At 40.4% G+C, this 17,539-nt stretch overlaps 2 protein-coding genes across 2 annotated transcripts in view; both read right to left on the reverse strand.

Moving 5' to 3' along the window:
* Window positions 1-1,257: 1,257 nt before the first annotated feature.
* Window positions 1,258-4,929, reverse strand: BHLHA15 (basic helix-loop-helix family member a15). The gene is made up of 2 exons (XM_071444047.1): window positions 4,643-4,929; window positions 1,258-2,712 (listed from the first exon to the last, which is right to left on the reverse strand). The coding sequence occupies exon 2, from the start codon at window positions 2,674-2,676 to the stop codon at window positions 2,176-2,178; it is 501 nt and encodes a 166-aa protein (XP_071300148.1). The 5' UTR covers window positions 2,677-2,712; window positions 4,643-4,929; the 3' UTR covers window positions 1,258-2,175.
* A 1,164-nt stretch (window positions 4,930-6,093) lies between these two features.
* Window positions 6,094-17,539, reverse strand: part of LMTK2 (lemur tyrosine kinase 2) — a 41,966-nt gene continuing 30,520 nt past the window's right edge. Inside the window, exons 10-14 of the mRNA XM_071444046.1 lie at window positions 16,699-16,848; window positions 13,541-16,448; window positions 11,868-12,003; window positions 11,199-11,447; window positions 6,094-10,063 (exon numbers count right to left, since the gene is read on the reverse strand). Coding sequence (XP_071300147.1) covers window positions 10,035-10,063; window positions 11,199-11,447; window positions 11,868-12,003; window positions 13,541-16,448; window positions 16,699-16,848 — 3,472 coding nt within the window. The 3' untranslated portion in view covers window positions 6,094-10,034. The remainder of the gene's footprint in view (window positions 10,064-11,198; window positions 11,448-11,867; window positions 12,004-13,540; window positions 16,449-16,698; window positions 16,849-17,539) is intronic.

The following is a 17,539-nucleotide window of genomic DNA, read 5'->3' on the forward strand; positions in this document are numbered from 1 at the left end:
TCACACCTGCCTCCTTGGCTGCTGTATTTATAGCTAGATATGATGTGCCATTCTGGGCTTAATAGTTGAAATGCCTCTGGTTGCAGAAAGTCAAAAATACACTGCCCAAGCATTAAACTCTGTATGTTTAGGAGCAATACCAGCAAAATTGGTTCTTAAAGTGCAATTCTTCATCAACAGCACTGTTAAAATACTGGATTTTAAAACTTGCTGGTTCTCTCTTTCCACCAATGCAGCCAAACAGCAATTCAAACATAACTATCCCACAAAAGCATTCCAGGGATGTTTACTAGCAGGAAACTCAGATAATGACCTTTAAAGAATCCTACAAAAAATTACCATAATCTACAAGTGCTTGGTCATAGCTGTGTGACACACAGAGCCACAGTTTGCAGTGACCTAGGATGAGAAATAACCAAATAACATCAACATCTCTTACTTGAGGAGGTTCTGAGTGGACTAACTGGAAGAAAAGGCCTTGGAGTTACTGACTGACCCCTTGTGATCAGTGCACAAATACAGTGAGGATTAATTTACCCACACAGAGCTGCTGGTGAATGGAGTAAGATCCAGCACTGTAATGACAAGTTAAATCTCTAAGACACTCTGCAACTCTTTCATTAACACTTGAGTATGAGAAGGGCTAAATCCCATTTATTTTAATGTGAAAACAGTTCAACAACTGAGAAAATTCCAGTTGAGGCAGGATCCAGTAAGGCAACCACATGTATAAACTGTTGTGCTGTTCTACATCACAGCTATGGATTGCTGTGGTGGAGAAAGATAATTCACATCCCTTACCAGCCTGTGTGGGAACCCTCAGCTTTCACTCTGAATGGCATTGTCATCCCCTCAGCTGTGCTGCAGCAAGCAACAAACACATTCCACACTGCACAGAGCAGCACAAGCCTTTGGTGATGGATATGATAAATCCCTCCTCAGCCCCCATTCCTCCTTGGACACCCTTCTCTGCTGGAAAAGGCCACAAACCATCAATCCTGGTGATGGATGAGGTGCCAAATGCTTCCTGAGCACAGAGCAGCAGCCTCCTGTTCATGGGGCACGTGGGGAGGGGGAGCTGGGGCACGGGGGCTCCATGGGCACCACATTTCCAACTGAGGCCACTCCAGCTTCAGGTGCCCCAGCTATGAGAATACAAGAGGAAAGAGAGTTCCTCAGTGATGTAGAATTTTGTACCACAGAAGGTAAAAAGTTCTATAGAGGGAGGGGGAAAAAAAGAGCTTATTTTCCTTTTTGAAGAGTTTCTGCTTCATTTATTGTTTTACAGTATCAGAATCTAACACTAACCCAGAAAGAACCTGATCACATCACAGGCTTCATTAGGAAGTAATTTAAACTGGCCAGAGCATTGTCTAACTTAAGGCTACATGAAAGCATTTTTATCATTGTCTTGGCAAAAGTAAGTAATTTGTCCCTTATTCATTATTTGTTTTAGAATGGCACCCAGACACCCACTAAAGAAAATCTCTGTGAGGCCAGATGCTCTGGAAGCACAGATCAGAACTGTCCTTACTCTAGAGAGCTTACAATCTAGGAAAGCTTTGCAGATGTTTGCATCAACAGATGTTTTTATGCCTTGCAATGTTCAAGATTACCAGGGCAGATCCACCAAAGTTAAAGATCAAGATGAATATTCAGATTTGGTGACCAATTTCCCCTATGTGCCACTTCAGTCACAAAGTCAGTCAAATGCTGTCATCAATTTTAATCTTCTCTTTAGCACAGCAGATGAGTCATTGAAAGGCTGGTGAACAGAACTACAGCCAAGATTCTCAACTAACTCCAAGGAACTCAGATGACACAGACCTTAAAGGTTTAACTTGCTCTACTCCAGGTGGGATAATTTTCAGAAGTTACTAAATCACATTTTCAAGTCAACTCCAGTGTTACAGGATTGTGTTCCAGACCCTGGCACACCACACAAACACATTCATTATGCTCTGAGAAATTCTGAGGGTTTAAGGTAATTTTTAATGTGACATATAAACTATAGTCACGAGGGTTATCTGTTTGTCTTTTTCAGAAAAGAAAAGGAGAGACTGGAGGCAAAAATAATCTCACTAAACCTCTAGGTAATGACATGTATTATGATGTAAGAAGGAAAAACAATGACAGTAGTATCTGGCAGTTGGTGTTTTGGCTGAAGTTATGAATCTATGTGGAACATTTCTGTAGATTTTCCTCATGGTCATCCTCCCCATACTGCTGTTGAAAATGCTGGTACAATTTGGATCCCCAGGCTGCCCCCATCCCTTCTACTGCTGGAAAGTGTCCGTTGGACATATTGAGTATAATGGAGGTCAAGGATTTAATGTAGTTTTTGGCCAGAGTGAGAGTCTCTATTTTGGAAAGTTTGTTCTCGGCCCTCACGTGAGGGATGACCTCGCGCAGGGCCTGGAAGGCGTTGTTGAGCTTGTGCATCCTCTGCCTCTCGCGCTCGTTGCTCTCCAGCCTCCTCAGCAGCCTGTCCTTGCTGCTCCAAGCACGCCTGCCTCTGCCTGTGGGGCTCTTGTTGCTCTCCTTGTTCCCCCCATTCCTCCTTTCTTTGCGTCGCAAACATTTCACCAGTTCCTTTTTTCTCATTGCTGGCTCTTCGGAAAACGCTTCTTTGTCAGCGCTTTGCCTTTGTTTCTTTCCTTTTGTTTTAGTCTTCATGTTTTGTTGGATGGATTGGTATTAATTGTCAATGTGCTGTAAAAACATAACACCAATATTCAGCTGGGAGGAGAGCGTGCAGAGGGAACAGAGGGCAAGTGAATGGAACCAGTGAAACAAAGATGCAGTGAATCCCCTACAGGTGAAAAACAGATGCCTCTACCTTCTTAGAAACAGGCCTCAAAGCAGAGAGGTTTTTCCTTTATCATTGGACATAAGAGAAAATGACCTCCAAGTTGATTCAGTCTTTCTGTAGAAAAGTGAACCACAACTCAAAAACCATGCAGAATACAACAGTCAGTGAGGTTTGGTTACGCATTGCCTCTGTTTGATCTCTTATGCTGCTGTTGTCTCCCAGTTCCTCACTCCCTCACATTATAATAAAGCCATGCACCACTTCCATGTACATGTGCTGGCTTAGGGGGTATTAGACAGACCCTCAGGCTCTTTCTCAAAGTAATTTCTCCTTGAACTCCTGGTAATTGGTTTTTGTAGGTGCAGGTTTCCACTGTGAGAGGAGTCCACTAGAGGGAAACACGGCACACTCTCAGGGAGAAGCTCCGAGCCAGCCACGTGTTTCCAGCTGCAGCATTTCTGTGTTGTGGGCTAGTCCTCAACACACACACAAAAAGCACTTCCCTCTTCCAACAGAAATCCAATAATGGCAGGGCTTAACTGCAGTTGCTGCCCCAGATCAACAGCAGCAGAGCAGGCTATTTTCCAAGTTACCCAAAAAGACACAGCAATGTTCCTTCCTCTGCATTAGTTGACAGCACTGATATTTTACCTCCCTCAGCCCATATTCTGTGCCCACATTACATCTGAATACAACAGCACCACAGCAACCCTGCCTCTAACACCAACGATCGGTGTTACTAAGAGACATTCCCAAAATATGTTCTTTCCACACTCTTCCAGTTCATGTAGTCATAAAAAGGTTTGGTGTAAACACAATACGTTTTTATGCCAATACTATTGTGTAGGAGCAGTTTGAGAGTTGGTGAGCCAATAAAAAATGAAGGAAAAAGAACAAAACCCCTAGCCCCAGATGTGAGACTGTCCCAGTACAACCTCAACCTTAGCTGGAGCAGGTGGTGCTGTGTCCGGCAGGTCCCGGTTGTGCTGTGGTAAACACCCCCTCCTGTCTCGTTTCTCATTTCTTGAAAGCCACGTTCAGCTGCTGGGCTTGCACACTGACTCAGTTCTCTGCCTGTGAGGACATCCTGGCCATCCCCAGGTTCCTTACTACCAAAGAGGCAACTTTACTAAACAGGACAGGAATTCACAAAGCAGCTGGGTTAGGGAAGCACCCAGGTGATGACAGCTGAAAGACAGCACCAAGCAGCTTGTGTTGTGGGAGCCTGAAAACATGCTGGAGACACACAGGTATCTCCAGAGAGGAAACAGATCCCAAGGCAAGCACCAGTTTGTTCGGGACACTTGGTGTAAGTCACTTGGCAGAAAAGGCACAGCTACAGAAGAGCACAGAGGAGTGGAAGCTTCCCTGCCCAAGCACAAGAAGCACTGGGGAGTGCTGCTGTTTGGAAGAACACAGCCCACAGGATTTGGTGAAGAGGGGGCTCATGGACACAGCCAGGAGAGAAAGGTTGGAAGATGATCCAAGAGAAGGGAAGCTTCAGCAAACTGTGAGAGCGAAGTAGTCTTTAAAACTGCAGGCTGGGCAAAAGCAAATGGGGTATAATGGGATAACAAGGTACCTAGCTGGCAGGTTTGTTCTTAGACTGCCACTGCTGTAATCTGGAGAATTACCTTAGAGAGCCCCAGCTAAGCTGCTGGGAGTCCCAGGAAGGTGTTATCCATGTGCAAGGAGCAAACAGATTGTGGGGGGATCAGGAGCAACAGACTGGAGTGGTCAAGAGAAACCAGAGAGAGCAGTCAAATACCAACACATTTAACACCCTGTGCAGCCATCTACCAGGGCTGGCATCCCTCTTCTGTGACTTACCACTCCACCCGCTGCCGAGAAGGTGCCCGGGGCCCAAGGGACAACGCGGCAGAGACCCGGGGGAAGCCAGGAACAGCAGCAAGGGCTGCGGGGACAACAGGGAGGGAACGCGGCGCGTGCTCTGAGCGAGGCAGGGTCTGTCAGCAGGAGCGTGCGAGGGGCCCTGGCCCTGCCCCGGCCCGAGGAGCCCCGGGCAGGCGCTGCCCGAGCCCCACAAGCGGAGGCAGCCGCAGGCAGGGCCGGCGCCGTCCCGGACACGTCGCTTTAGCGGCGGGGGCGGGCCCGGCGGGCGGGAGCTCCGGTGCCTCCGCGGGCAGGGACCCGCACTCCCCGCCGAGGGGCCGGGCACGGCCACAGCGCCTCGCTCACGGTGCCCGCCCGTGCTCGGGCTGTGACAGCGCCGGCGGGGACACGCACGGGGGACACACGGCGTGAGGAGGCGGTGCGGGTGTCACCGACACTGAGGCAGGCTCGGCGCTGCCAGGGCCTCCTCAGCAGGTGGGGTGTCCCCGCTGCAGGAGGACAAGGTCTGTCCCAGCTCTGTTCTGCGTGCTGTCACAGCACCCGTGTGACACAGGCCCACAGACACAGCACTGCCATCTCTTTGAGAACTTGCTGCTCATAAAGATTGCAAGTTCTCAAATTCTTTGATAATAAGTTCTATATAAGGTGACCAATTTAGTGCCATGGGATCTTTTGCATCTGTTCTCATTAATGACCACTGCCTTGGTCAAATTTCAGCCCAGTAGTTATATTTTACCTAATGAAGTGAAGTCATCTTGATATCAGTTTCTCATTCCCAGGTCACAAATGTGCCAGCACTCAACAGCTGCCATGAGAGGTGGGGGCTTCCTCAAGAGCCTCCATCACCACTGCCAGGGCTGCCCCGGGCCATCCCCTCCCTCCCGGGAAGCAGGGAACACCAGCACCCTCCTCTCCTCCTGCCCAGCCTGGCACAGCCACAGCATCTCACCACGGCAGCTCCCAGGGCACACCAGCATTTATTTCATTTATTTACCTGGTGATTTTTGGTCCATTCAGCACATGCACTTGTATAGGAAAACCAAGCAACTCTTCTAGGAAGAAATTCAGTCAACACTGAGAAAACATCATTAACCTGTTTCCTGAAGTTATAAATTTCAAAATCCCCATTATTCCTACAGATGTCTAATTCTATGATTGAAAGCAAAATTCAGTATTCAGAATGACACTGTTTCTGTTTTAATTATTACTTCTCTACTGACTGTGTACACACTTTACCTGAAATTTTCACAAGGGTGATGATACTGGCAGAATTTAAAGGTGACTACGCTATTTAGCGCAGGCTCATCTGCTGGGACTGTGGCTTTGAACTTTTGGAACTTTCTCAACCTCAGGAGACTAATAAATATATCTTACAGTAGAACTACACTGCTGGGATCTGTTTAAAAATGAACAAACAGACAAAGAGATTATAAATATATAACTGTATTTTATTTTTAATATTAAATATTTTTAAATTACAAGCAGTTTCTTGAATCACACTATGCATGATAATCAATATACAGTAGAAATTACAATTTAAAAATGTACACAATTTAAAGACATTTTGACCTGAAATTTCATTAACTATGATATATTGCCATAAACCTCATACCTGTATTAAATTACAATAGGAAAACCTCATACCTATGATTTTGTTACATAGTTTCTCATTTACAAATAGAATTGAACATTATATATACACACACATCAGTACCATTTATCATTTAAGTTACACCTACATCTGTGCAAGTTCAAACAATTTCATAAACAAAACTAACTGTAAGTCATATTCAAGTTTCTGAAAAACAGGCTGCTGGTATTACAAATACTTATTTTCAATAAGTTTATATGATGTTTGACTCTCCTCTAGATTTCTTCCCATTTTGTACCAAAACCATTAACATGTATGACTTAAAGCTGAAGTAATTTTTTTGAAGTAAATCCATTCTTATTTAAGGCTATTTCTTATAAGGCTAATGTACTTGAATTCCACCTTTCACCAACTCCAACACAAATAGCCAAGTCACTGACACCTGACAATGCTGACATTTTAGGATAGTGCTTAATCGTAAAAAAAAAAAAGTCTTTCTACCAACCAGCCTCCTCATGAAAGATTATTACATAAAAATCTGCTAAAAATACTGATAAAAAGAATGAGGCTTAAATGGCTTTCATTAGTGCATCAACAAGGATATGAAAAAACATTTAAATCTGCTCATTTCCATGAAAATGGCAATTTCCATAAATGCAGTTATACACAGTGTATCTGCAGCTGGGGCATTTGGGAGAGTACAGGTGTTCCCACTGAAACCGGACACACTTGTTGCTCTCTTGGCTTCTCACTACAGATCCTAATGTTCAAACAAACTTCTTTAGGTGGGAAAAATCAGATCTTTTAAATACCTTTAGTAGCCAAATTGAGACAATGCCTTCATTATTCAAACAATCCAGGTATTCTACTAGAGAAGGAATTAAGCTGTAACCAGTCCTCATAATAAACCATTGAAAATAGATACATGTACTTCTAAAATGGAGACCAGGCTTAAGTAGCTAGTGCAAGAAATCACATAGAGTGTAATGAATGATTTGGAACAAATCCCCTCATTATAATGTAACATGTTGGAATTACTGATTCATCTTCATTGTGCCACTTAACTGCCAGGCAGATATTTAAGTATTGCTAGTAGTTGATCAGATCTTTAAGTGTTATTTTTTTACCCCAAAAGATAGTTTATATTATTGCAATCCAGCCTACTGGATTACTGAAATTAAAATTTATGTTTAAGTGATCTGAGTTAACTTTAAATATTTATTTCTCTTCATTGTACAGCTAAAAAGGACATTACCTTGCTTAATATCATACACATCTCATTTTGGAAAAATGCTCCTTTGGCAATTCATTAGCAGTGAGTCCATTTGGACATAGGAGTAAACTTTTACTTCCTGTGTAAGCTTTTCTTTAAACCCGGGTAAGAATAAAAATCTTAGATTTCCATCAAGCAAAGGAAACTCCTGATGTGCAAGATAAACATCTGATTTTCCAGAATTACAAGGAACAAAATGCACAACCAAATGACAACATTCTGAAGCATAAGCTTTTATTTAACCCAGAATTATTTTTTAAATAAAATGATTCAAAATTAAGGCTGAACTCCAGGTCTGACAAGGTTTTCACCACGTAAGGCAGACAAGCCCACATGTTCCCTGCAGACCATTATGGAGTTTCATTCTTACTATGGTGAAAATTTAAAGACAGATGAGGTACCCTAAATCTAGCTGTATCAAGGAGTGTAATGTTGGAATGATGGAGTTTCTAAGCAATAGTTTGTGCACAAGGTCTATTACCAACATTTTTAAATATTTTCAGTAGCGCACAGCTTCCTTAAACCCTCTACAGTACATACTGTAAGCCTGTATTAAGAACTACTTGACTTTGCCTTCTAAATAATGTTTTGGGAAAGGTCCATAGGAAAATTCAGTTCCTCACTTCATACTGAAGAACAGTTCTGACTAACTCTGAACCTGAGTGCCTCATCAGAAAAAGATATCTCAATTCATTGGCAACTTCAAACAACATTATTAACTAAATCATTCCCTTTTAATCAGTATGGAAGCCATTCTGGTTTAAGGGCTAAATAACAGTGGAAAAAAAACAGTTAACATATTCTTGTCATCTTTAAAACATACTTAAAAATCAAAATTAACACAGAGGTATACAAAAAAAGAAAACAAACATCTGAAAATATCTAGTCCTCCCATCTCCATATGATGAAAATTCTCTGGTGACTGGATCTGGACACAGAGCACTTGGATCACCATTACCTCAAGCCCTGCCAAAGCAGCCACTAAAATACAAAGTACTTCACATTTCAGTGCATTTGTATTTTAGTACAAGTAAACAAATACAAAGCCAGGTAAACTGCTTCTATCAGTGTTTCCTACAGATCTGAACTGCATAAGGCATTCCAAGAAGTCAGGGATTTGTTTCTCAAGTGAACTTACTTTGGAGTAATAATTAAGGATAGTTTAGAGGATTAAATCAGCTAAATGCATGGTAGAGTAGGAAGGTTAAACCCCCCACTGTCTTCCCTTCCCTACAGGCTTCAGAGCAAACCTATTGTACTGCAGCCTTTGTTCAGAATGCATTTCAAGATGTACCATGGAGCTCTGCAGACATCTTAAAATGGATCTGGCCCTATAACAGGTGCAGAACTGGGCATTAACCATTAATCAAAATCTTAATTGTCATAACATCACCAAGAGGTAGATTTACCACAGGCCTCTGAATGGAGCCCAGATCTGCAGTCAGCAGAAGAATGAGCTTCAAAATTCACAGAATGTACAACTAAAGGGCCAAGTGTACCCAAATCCAGTCTATTGAAATTAGTCTTTATGTAAGATTCATAAATTCCAGAGTTTTGTACAACCAATTTTCCCTCTTCTTTCTCCAAGGCAGAAATTGTAGTAAAAACTGGAAGGCCCTTAACTTTGATATAGTCAGATGCTATTACAGTTTAAGCAGTCAGTAGGAATTAAGAGACATTATCTCTTTCATCTAAAAATTCCAGAGTATATCATATATTCTTTTCCAGTTTCCTATAAAACATGAACACTAACAACCATTCTATAACCATTATCATTTTAGAAATGGTACTGAATATAAGATTTCAGCAAGTCTAACATAATACTCAGAAGTTATGTACGTTTTACGAGTACCGTGCATAGCAAAAGGCTACAAAAAGGACAAATTAAACTGGATAACTGGGCCAATTCAACTTGTCTTGTTTTCCTTGAAAGATCTAAGATTTTGATTCTGTACATCATCAGGAAATAAAGGAAGAATAATCCATAGTGCAATTGTAATAAGCAAAGTAATATGTAGTGATATCTTTTTGAATAAATATGGCTCACTACTGATCAACTATCATTCAAACAGTTCCATCAACACAGCCACCTGTTGCACAGGACAGGTATACACAATTCTACAACAGGTGTAATGTTCAAATAGATAATGAACTACATGGAAAAATATAAAAAGAATATTATACAATCTCATACATAAACCAGACTGTAGTGTAATTGCTTTACTTGTTTAAGTTATCTGAAAAATACTTCAAGTACTTGAAAACAGCGGCAGAATCGTCTTTCAATGAAAAGCAAAATTGCACTGATTTAAAAATACATTACAAAGTTAAATACACATTCAAATTAATGTCCTGATTTAACATTGCTTTCAGTGTTTACTTCCATTTCTCAGTACTTCTTGATTACCTGTGTTACTCCAGGAGGATCCAGAGTTTAGATAAAGAAGTTTCAAACACAAAGTCTATGTGTTTTATGTATGGAGTCCAAGCACATTTAAATTGATTTAATCTTTTTCTCCATCTTCACTGCTTCCTATTAGTAAAGGAAAGGTCATAAGATACAGTGAGATTCTTCTGCACAACCCTCACTTCTTTCTAAGACTCATGCTAGAACTTGGCATTCTGCTGCTTTGCCCTTCCAAGTTTTGGTTAATTTTTCCCTACACTTTTAACTACTGTAAACATTTGGTTCATTTATTCATAGACATCTGCCTCAATCACACAGCTCAATGTCACTTCTTAGGACACATGAGGCAACGTAGGATCTCCAAAATACTCTCTCTTATCTGTAAGTTACTAAGCAGCAAATATTATCTAATCAATAAGCACAATAAAAGAACAATACAACTCTATATAACACTGATTACATATTTATAGACACTGACCATAAGCAAGGCTCTGCTATCAGTAATATTTATTTTTAATAATACAATGTGTTATCAAGAATAATAATATGCCAGACCAATTCAAGTGTGCTTATTTTTGCTCCTCTTAACCCTCAAAAACATATCAAAGGTTAAAAAAGTTTTTTGTTACTGACAAGAAGGCTTGTTAATAAACACTGCTAGTACTCAATATTGCTCTGAATGGATTGTTTGGCTCTCCTAACAAAAGCTATCTATTCACAGCTCTAGAAAACATGCTGCAGTTCTCGAGAGAATGTCAAGAATGTAATGTCTAAAAAGCAATATGAAAAGAAAACTAAACTGTAAAATAAGCTTACACAATAATAGCAGAAACATTATGTTCCTGGCATCCTCATCCTGTGCAATGAAAACACAATTGTGACTTAAGAGAGTGCAATAACCAGAATTAATAACTGCCATAGTGTGGCAGGTGCAACAGCAGTGCTGCAGGATTGCAGAGGGTTCATTTATCCAAATACAGCACTTGGGTTTTTAACACAAAAACTGAGAGCTTGTTCTGTAAATGTTCCACAGGTTGTTCTACCACAATTTTGTACCAACTTGGACACAAATAATCTCAATCTCCATGGAAAACTATGTCTTAACTGAAACACAAGACCAGACTAAACTTTCATAGTGTTAAAAATGTACTTCTACATTTGGTATTTAAATAGAACAAGACTTGTTGTGTCTGTTCCTTTATCTTTACATAACGCTTTTAATTTGTATCTTTAAAGTAATTACTATAACTAAATCACTTACCTCCTTGCTCTATATCTGAATCTGTAAGATGTGTAAGAGAAAAGCTTGCCATGTTTGCAGGAGAGATGGAGAATCTGGAATAAGGGGATGAATGTGACCAGTTCTGATCAAGAGTCCGGGACGGTGGAGGTGGAGAGAAGTACTTTGATGGCTGCAGGGGTGCTTTAGAACCAATGAGACTGTTAGCTGCCTTGGACATAAAGGATGGCTCTGGAGAAGAGAAGTCATCATCCCACTCAAAACCCCCACCTTGGGGAGGGAAAGAAAAAAAAAAAAAAGTAAGAAGAAAAAAGCAGCATTACAGTTATGTCATGTAAGGTCCCCCAGAACTGTACAAGTAGACTGGAAGATTGCATTAACCCCAAACAAAGCCTGTGTCCCTGGGCAGGGCTCAAGCCCAGGGAGCTACAAACTGAGATTTGTCACTCAGTTTGGCTGCCTCTCAGGCCACCCTGGACACACCAATGCATAAAGAACCAGTATCACATCCCAGCTTTGCTCCTCAGGAACAAGGGAATCTGAGCCCAGCTGCAGTGTGTGCTTAGGATGCAAGACTGAAGCCAACATGGTCCAGTGAATTTACAGATCACAAAGAGTTTAATGACTTCTCATAAAAGGCTCTGCATCAAACAGTCTCGGCCCCTGCTGTGTATAAATATATTCATGTACCTTCTTCATCTGTTGAGCTTTCTGAATTTGCAAATCTGTTTAAGTAACCAGGGCTGGAAGATGGAACAGGAGAGCTGCCAGCACCTTCCCCGTTCACGTCTATCCCACGGCTTCCCAGCTCCTTCGTTGGTGTTTCCTAATGCAAACAAAGTCACTTTTTGAACTATTTTTACACACAATGTCTCCATGCTTTCAGATGCCAGCACCCACAAATACACTTCCCCATCCTGCCATCAAATGGAATTAAAAGGTCTGTAAACTGTTACAACAACACAACAAGACTTTGAGTTACAGATTAGCACATGCAAGTACTTCTAAAGAAAGCTGTATGAAATCTATGCTAAAATGCACACAGGAAACGACTATTTAAATATTATTTACTATATAAAATGGTTTCATATTTGTAGGAACAAATACCTTCAGCTGAAAACAGTTCCCATATCAGCTTAATGTGGGTATGGGTTTTTTTCCTCTTTAATAAAGTCTTATCCCAACATTTTATTTTTTTTTAATCCCCTAATCATGTCCAGGATAAAGAGCCAGACTTTGTACAGCCGGTATTGGAAGCAGCCAACATTTTATCAGTTATTGTAATAAAAAGTAAAGAGTTCAACAACTAAGAGCAGTTTAAACACAGCTGATTTTTTCCTTCCCCTCTGACAAAAGGATTACTATTCTACAGGCTGCCTAAACACAAATAAATCACTATGTTTTCTATTCCAAAACACAGTTAACTATAAGATTTAGGTGCGTCATCATAAGCAACATTTCCAAAGCTTGACAATGTGACTGTTCTTTGAAACTCACTGGACTAGTTTAGTTGCCATAATGCTAAAATACAATCCCCTCTGTATCCAGTTACAGAAGTTAAAAATTGATAAAGCTGATAGGGAAACAAAAGTAACCTTAAATTTTATAAGCAGATCACTGTGTCACTGCACATGAATCCCACAGGATTAATAAAAATTAGCATTACCATCTGAATCCTGTTCTCATCTTTGATTATGATCTTAGATAAATTTACCTTAGTGCTAACTAACATAAGATTCAGAGTTAGGCTTCAGTTTGAGTTTTGGGGTTTTTTTTATTTAATTATTGATTTTTTTCTTTCTTCCTTTCTTCTATAAAGCATCTTAAAGACTTCAAATTCATTAAACAGATAAGCTGTTTTTATAAAGCTGCAACAATATTATGTCAAAATAAAATAATTAGATCTTGTCTATAGCAATGCTGTCTCACATATTCAAATTAAATACATCTTATAAACAGCAGAAAAACATCACTAAAACCTGTTTCATTCAGCACATGCAGTCAAGGGTCCAACAGCAAAGGACACTCATGTTTTGGAAACCAAAGCAAAATCCTCCTTCAATTCAGATTAGTGCAGCTATTCTACCAGCAGCACTAAACTGTACCTAGCCAAGTCACAAAGTTCTTTCTTCTTTATATATATAAATATCATTCTTTTACATACATAAATTCTTACATAGCCTTAATATATTAAGAAAAAATAATGCACATCATGAACAAGCTGTAAGTCTGCCAAAACAAGAAAGCTGCTTTTGTAACAAGGTTTTCCAAATATTGAGCAATTTATTCAATTCCTCCTTATTTAAACAAAAAAGAAAGCCAAGACAACAAAAATTTTACTTAGTAATTAAAAAGAAGAGTACCTGATCAAACAAATAGACTGTCACATCATCAAAGAACGTTACAGCCTTTTTCTCATCTTTCCAAAGGTCAGGCTGCCTTTCATTAAGAGGTTTTGGAAGTTTCAACAAGCTTCTCAAATGTTTTCCATCATCTTTTTCAGTAACTATCTCAGGTACTTGATGAACAGTTTCATCTTCACTGTCAGAACTCAGACTATGCATATGAAAAGTCCTCATGTCATCCTCAGAATCACTGTTTTCATCTTCCTCATCTGCATCATCGCCATCCTCTAAATCGAGCATTCCAGCCACGCTGAGTTTGCCGAGGTATTTTCCTTCAATATCTGGCTCTTTCAGCTTTTGTCCTTCCATGTGATAGAAGGACTTCTCACTGTTACTCAGATCTAAAGCCATGTTGTGCACAGGCTTTAAGTCTCTGTGTGAAAGGAGCTCTGAAGTGTTAGTGCCAACACAAGAGACACTTTTGTGGGAAGTCTCAGATAGTTTTATTTCATCTCTCAGGTTACCTTCCATCACTATTTCCAGGGAAGTCAGAGCTGCCTCAGCCCACTCATCAGGACACCCCTGCATCCTTTCATCCATCTCTTGGATCTCTAAATTGTGGTTTAGTTCCAGTTGCGAGTTTTGATTATCATCACCCTGGTAATTCCTCACATCACACATTTGCTGTCTCTCTTCAAAACCACAAACCTCTTCAGTGTGATTCTCCCCTCTGTTGGAGGAAATAACACACACAGTCTCTCTGGACAGATTTACAGACTCTTCTGGCTTTTTATCTGGCTCAGAATCATTATCAGAGAAATAGGCTGAGTCTCTATAAGAGTTTTGATTTCCACTCAGGAAAACCACCGGGGTTATTTCAAAATTGCTATTCACTGCATCCAAACAAGCTGCTGCTTCTGACACAATGATGACTGGATTAGAAGGCAAAGCACTGACACTGCTCTCATTCACACACAGAGCAGTTTCCACATTGGAAGTGTCCTCAACAGGGACATGGGAAGTCCATTCTGGAGATTCCAGGTTTTCTGTTTCATAGCCACTGTCAGCAGGTTTATCTGGTGGCAAAAGTTTCTGAGGACTTTGAGACTGTAAAGATTCTAAAACCTCGTTTACATCTAAAGAATCCAAAGAGTCAGGTGTCTCTAAGGCTTGTTCTACAGTTTGTACAGGAGATGGGCTGCCTTCCAAAAGACTGTCCTGACTGGTACAATCTGAAGCAGCAACAGAAATTGAGGTCACCTCTTCTGGAACATCCTTACAGTTCTCAAAATGATTTGATGTTTCTTCTATTTCCTCCAATAAACATTCATTTTTTTTAAATATGGGAGAACTATCTTGCACATTTCTTTTCCTATCTTCCTGATCACTGCATTTTTCTTTGTTAAATGTTGCTTCATCAGACTTGAAAAGCATTCCCTGTTTCATCTGTGCATCACACTCATCTGTTTCAATAGCAACACTGTATGGACTGTTTCCAACATTATTATTTTTGGCATTATAAGATAGCTCTTCTTGACAGAGAACATCGGTGTTACAGGACATGACTTCATTCACTTCTACATTTAGAAATTTCTTCTCATCCTTCAAAATAGGAAGATTTGCACAGTTATCAGATGAATTATGTGCTGTGGGTGGACTAGAGGATGCCTGCATTTCTACAGGAGTCTGAGACGGGGAACTGGGATCTTTACTCATTGTCACTGGGTTAAAATTTTCATCTTTCACTGTTCTAAGACTTTCGTGTATTAAAGAAAAGACCTGTGCATTTTCAGCCAGCACAGGCTCAGGCTCTACAGAGTTTCTTTTTGAGGTTTCTAATATACTTTTTAGAACATCATCTGAGTACTGCCCAAAATCACTGCTGGATTTTTTAGGCAATAACCCTGTTAATAAGTTTTTCTCTTGAAGAAATAAGAAGTTATCAGACAGTTCTTCTAAAGTTACCAGCTCTGACTGGTTAGAGATATTTTCACATAAGGAAACAGTTTCATTTTCAGAAGCTTGATTAGAATGCTCCTTCTCAGAAGAGCCTACTGCCTTTCTAGCATCTGTGTTTGAGTTCAAAACAGCTGGTTTAAAGTCTTTAGGAGAATCATTTGTTTCAGCAAACCCAAGTATTTTTCTATTTGTCAATTCTTCTGCTCTATCAATGTCATTAAATATACTCTGGAAAGGACTTTCTGGACTATTGGCAGCAGTCAAAAATTCCTCTTTAGGATCTGTATTGTAGTGGAAGAAGTCCCCATCGGTACTAGATTCTTCAACATCAAGATCCCTGAGAACCGTGAAATGAGAACTTTTTTCTTGTACAGCTTCTTGATGATCAACTTCTGTGGTTAATACAACTGATTGGTTATCAAAATTCATGCTGCAGCCACTTCCTTTTTCCTCTAACTGGATATAGTAGTCATTTCCAACAGAAAGCTTGTGTGCATCAAACACAGGTAACACCCCAGGGACAGCAAGTGATGCCTCTTGACCACTTCCATCCTGTGCTCCTGGTCCTTGCTCTGAAAGCGACCTCTCAAAAACCTCCACTGGATAGAAAATACTTGTGTAGTTCATGGCTTCATCAGGATTCACATGACCACATTCATCAAAGTGATCGTGTTTAGCTGCCTCCCAGATGTATTCAAAGCTCAGCCCATGGCTTGTTTCAGTTACAGTCAGAACCTCCTCCAGCTCGTGGCCAAGTCTGTCTCCTGTGAAGTGATCCAAGATTGGGAATGCAGAATTACTTGCTTCTCTGTTTGAGGTGTTTGGTTTCAGAGCATTCCACTGCTGTTCAAAATCAATCTCTGAGTCCCTTTGGCTCTGCATGCGGAGGTAAGTTAAGAGTCTGTGCACTTCTTCTGCCGTCGGTCTCTTTTCTGGAGGCAGCCAACAGAACTGCAGAACTTCATACCTACACAAATAAAAACATTTTCAATAGGTTTCACACTGAAAAGGGATTTATAGAATTCAGATACCTAACAAGCCTCAGAGTACCAGTATCACTGGCAGAACTTCTATCTCCAGCACGTCCCTTTACTCCCTTTACCTAGGGTTTGTTTGCTGAGTTTCCAGGTAGCCATTTCAATGTGTTTAAGAGAACTGAGTCATTTCAGAAACTTCTTCAGCAGCTTGATGAATAAATAGAAACACTTAAAGTTTACCATCTATCAGAGTATGGCTGCTCCAGACGTGGCTTGAAGGGCTTAACCTGCTTCTCCTTGATGACATGGGTTAGGACCTCCCTGTCAGAGAAGTCTGAGTAAGGCCGAGCACCATTCTCAAACAGCTCCCACAGCGTCACACCCAGGGACCTGCAAAAGAGCAGCACAGCACTGGGCACTCTCAGAACTATTTTAGAGTGGCTTTTCTCAGAAAGGATATGCAAAGCATAACTGGCAAGAAGAAATTAATACTACTCCCCATTGTCTCTAGAATAACTTCAGAACTTATTTCATTTGAGAGAATGCTAAAAGCCTGAAGAATAAAGTTGCTTGAAGGCAACAGCAATGAAGACAACAAAACACAGAAGGTCTCAAATTATTTGATAACGGAAAAGCCTCACATATAATAAAATATTATCTTTTCAACAATTTAAAAATAAAAAATATTGGGTTTTTTTTTACTATGGTGTATAGAAATGAGATTAAAAAAACCTTACAGTTAGTCCAATAGAAGAGAAAAAGCTTTGATGAGAAATTGCAGTTATAGGTCAAACTGCTAGAAAACTCATCTTTGTTCCAGAGTTCATAGAATTCTTTATTGTCAAGCTACAGTGGTCAAAAGCTGCCTCTGCTCAGTGCTGCATCTACACTGTATCCAACAGTAATCTCATTTTCACTGAGTACAGTCAATGCTAATCTTTGGGGAATCTTTCTGTGCTCAAAATGCAAAGGAACTGACTCTGCATGTAGAATAACTTAGATTGGAAGGGGTGTCTGGAATCATCTACTTCAAACCTGTTCCAAGCAGCTCTGCATAAGAGGCACTGAAATACAAATTGGA

The sequence above is a fragment of the Agelaius tricolor genome, unplaced genomic scaffold, assembly GCF_023055355.1.
Source record: "Agelaius tricolor isolate 1412-34295 unplaced genomic scaffold, bAgeTri1.0.p SCAF_19, whole genome shotgun sequence".
Classification (NCBI taxonomy): domain Eukaryota; kingdom Metazoa; phylum Chordata; class Aves; order Passeriformes; family Icteridae; genus Agelaius; species Agelaius tricolor.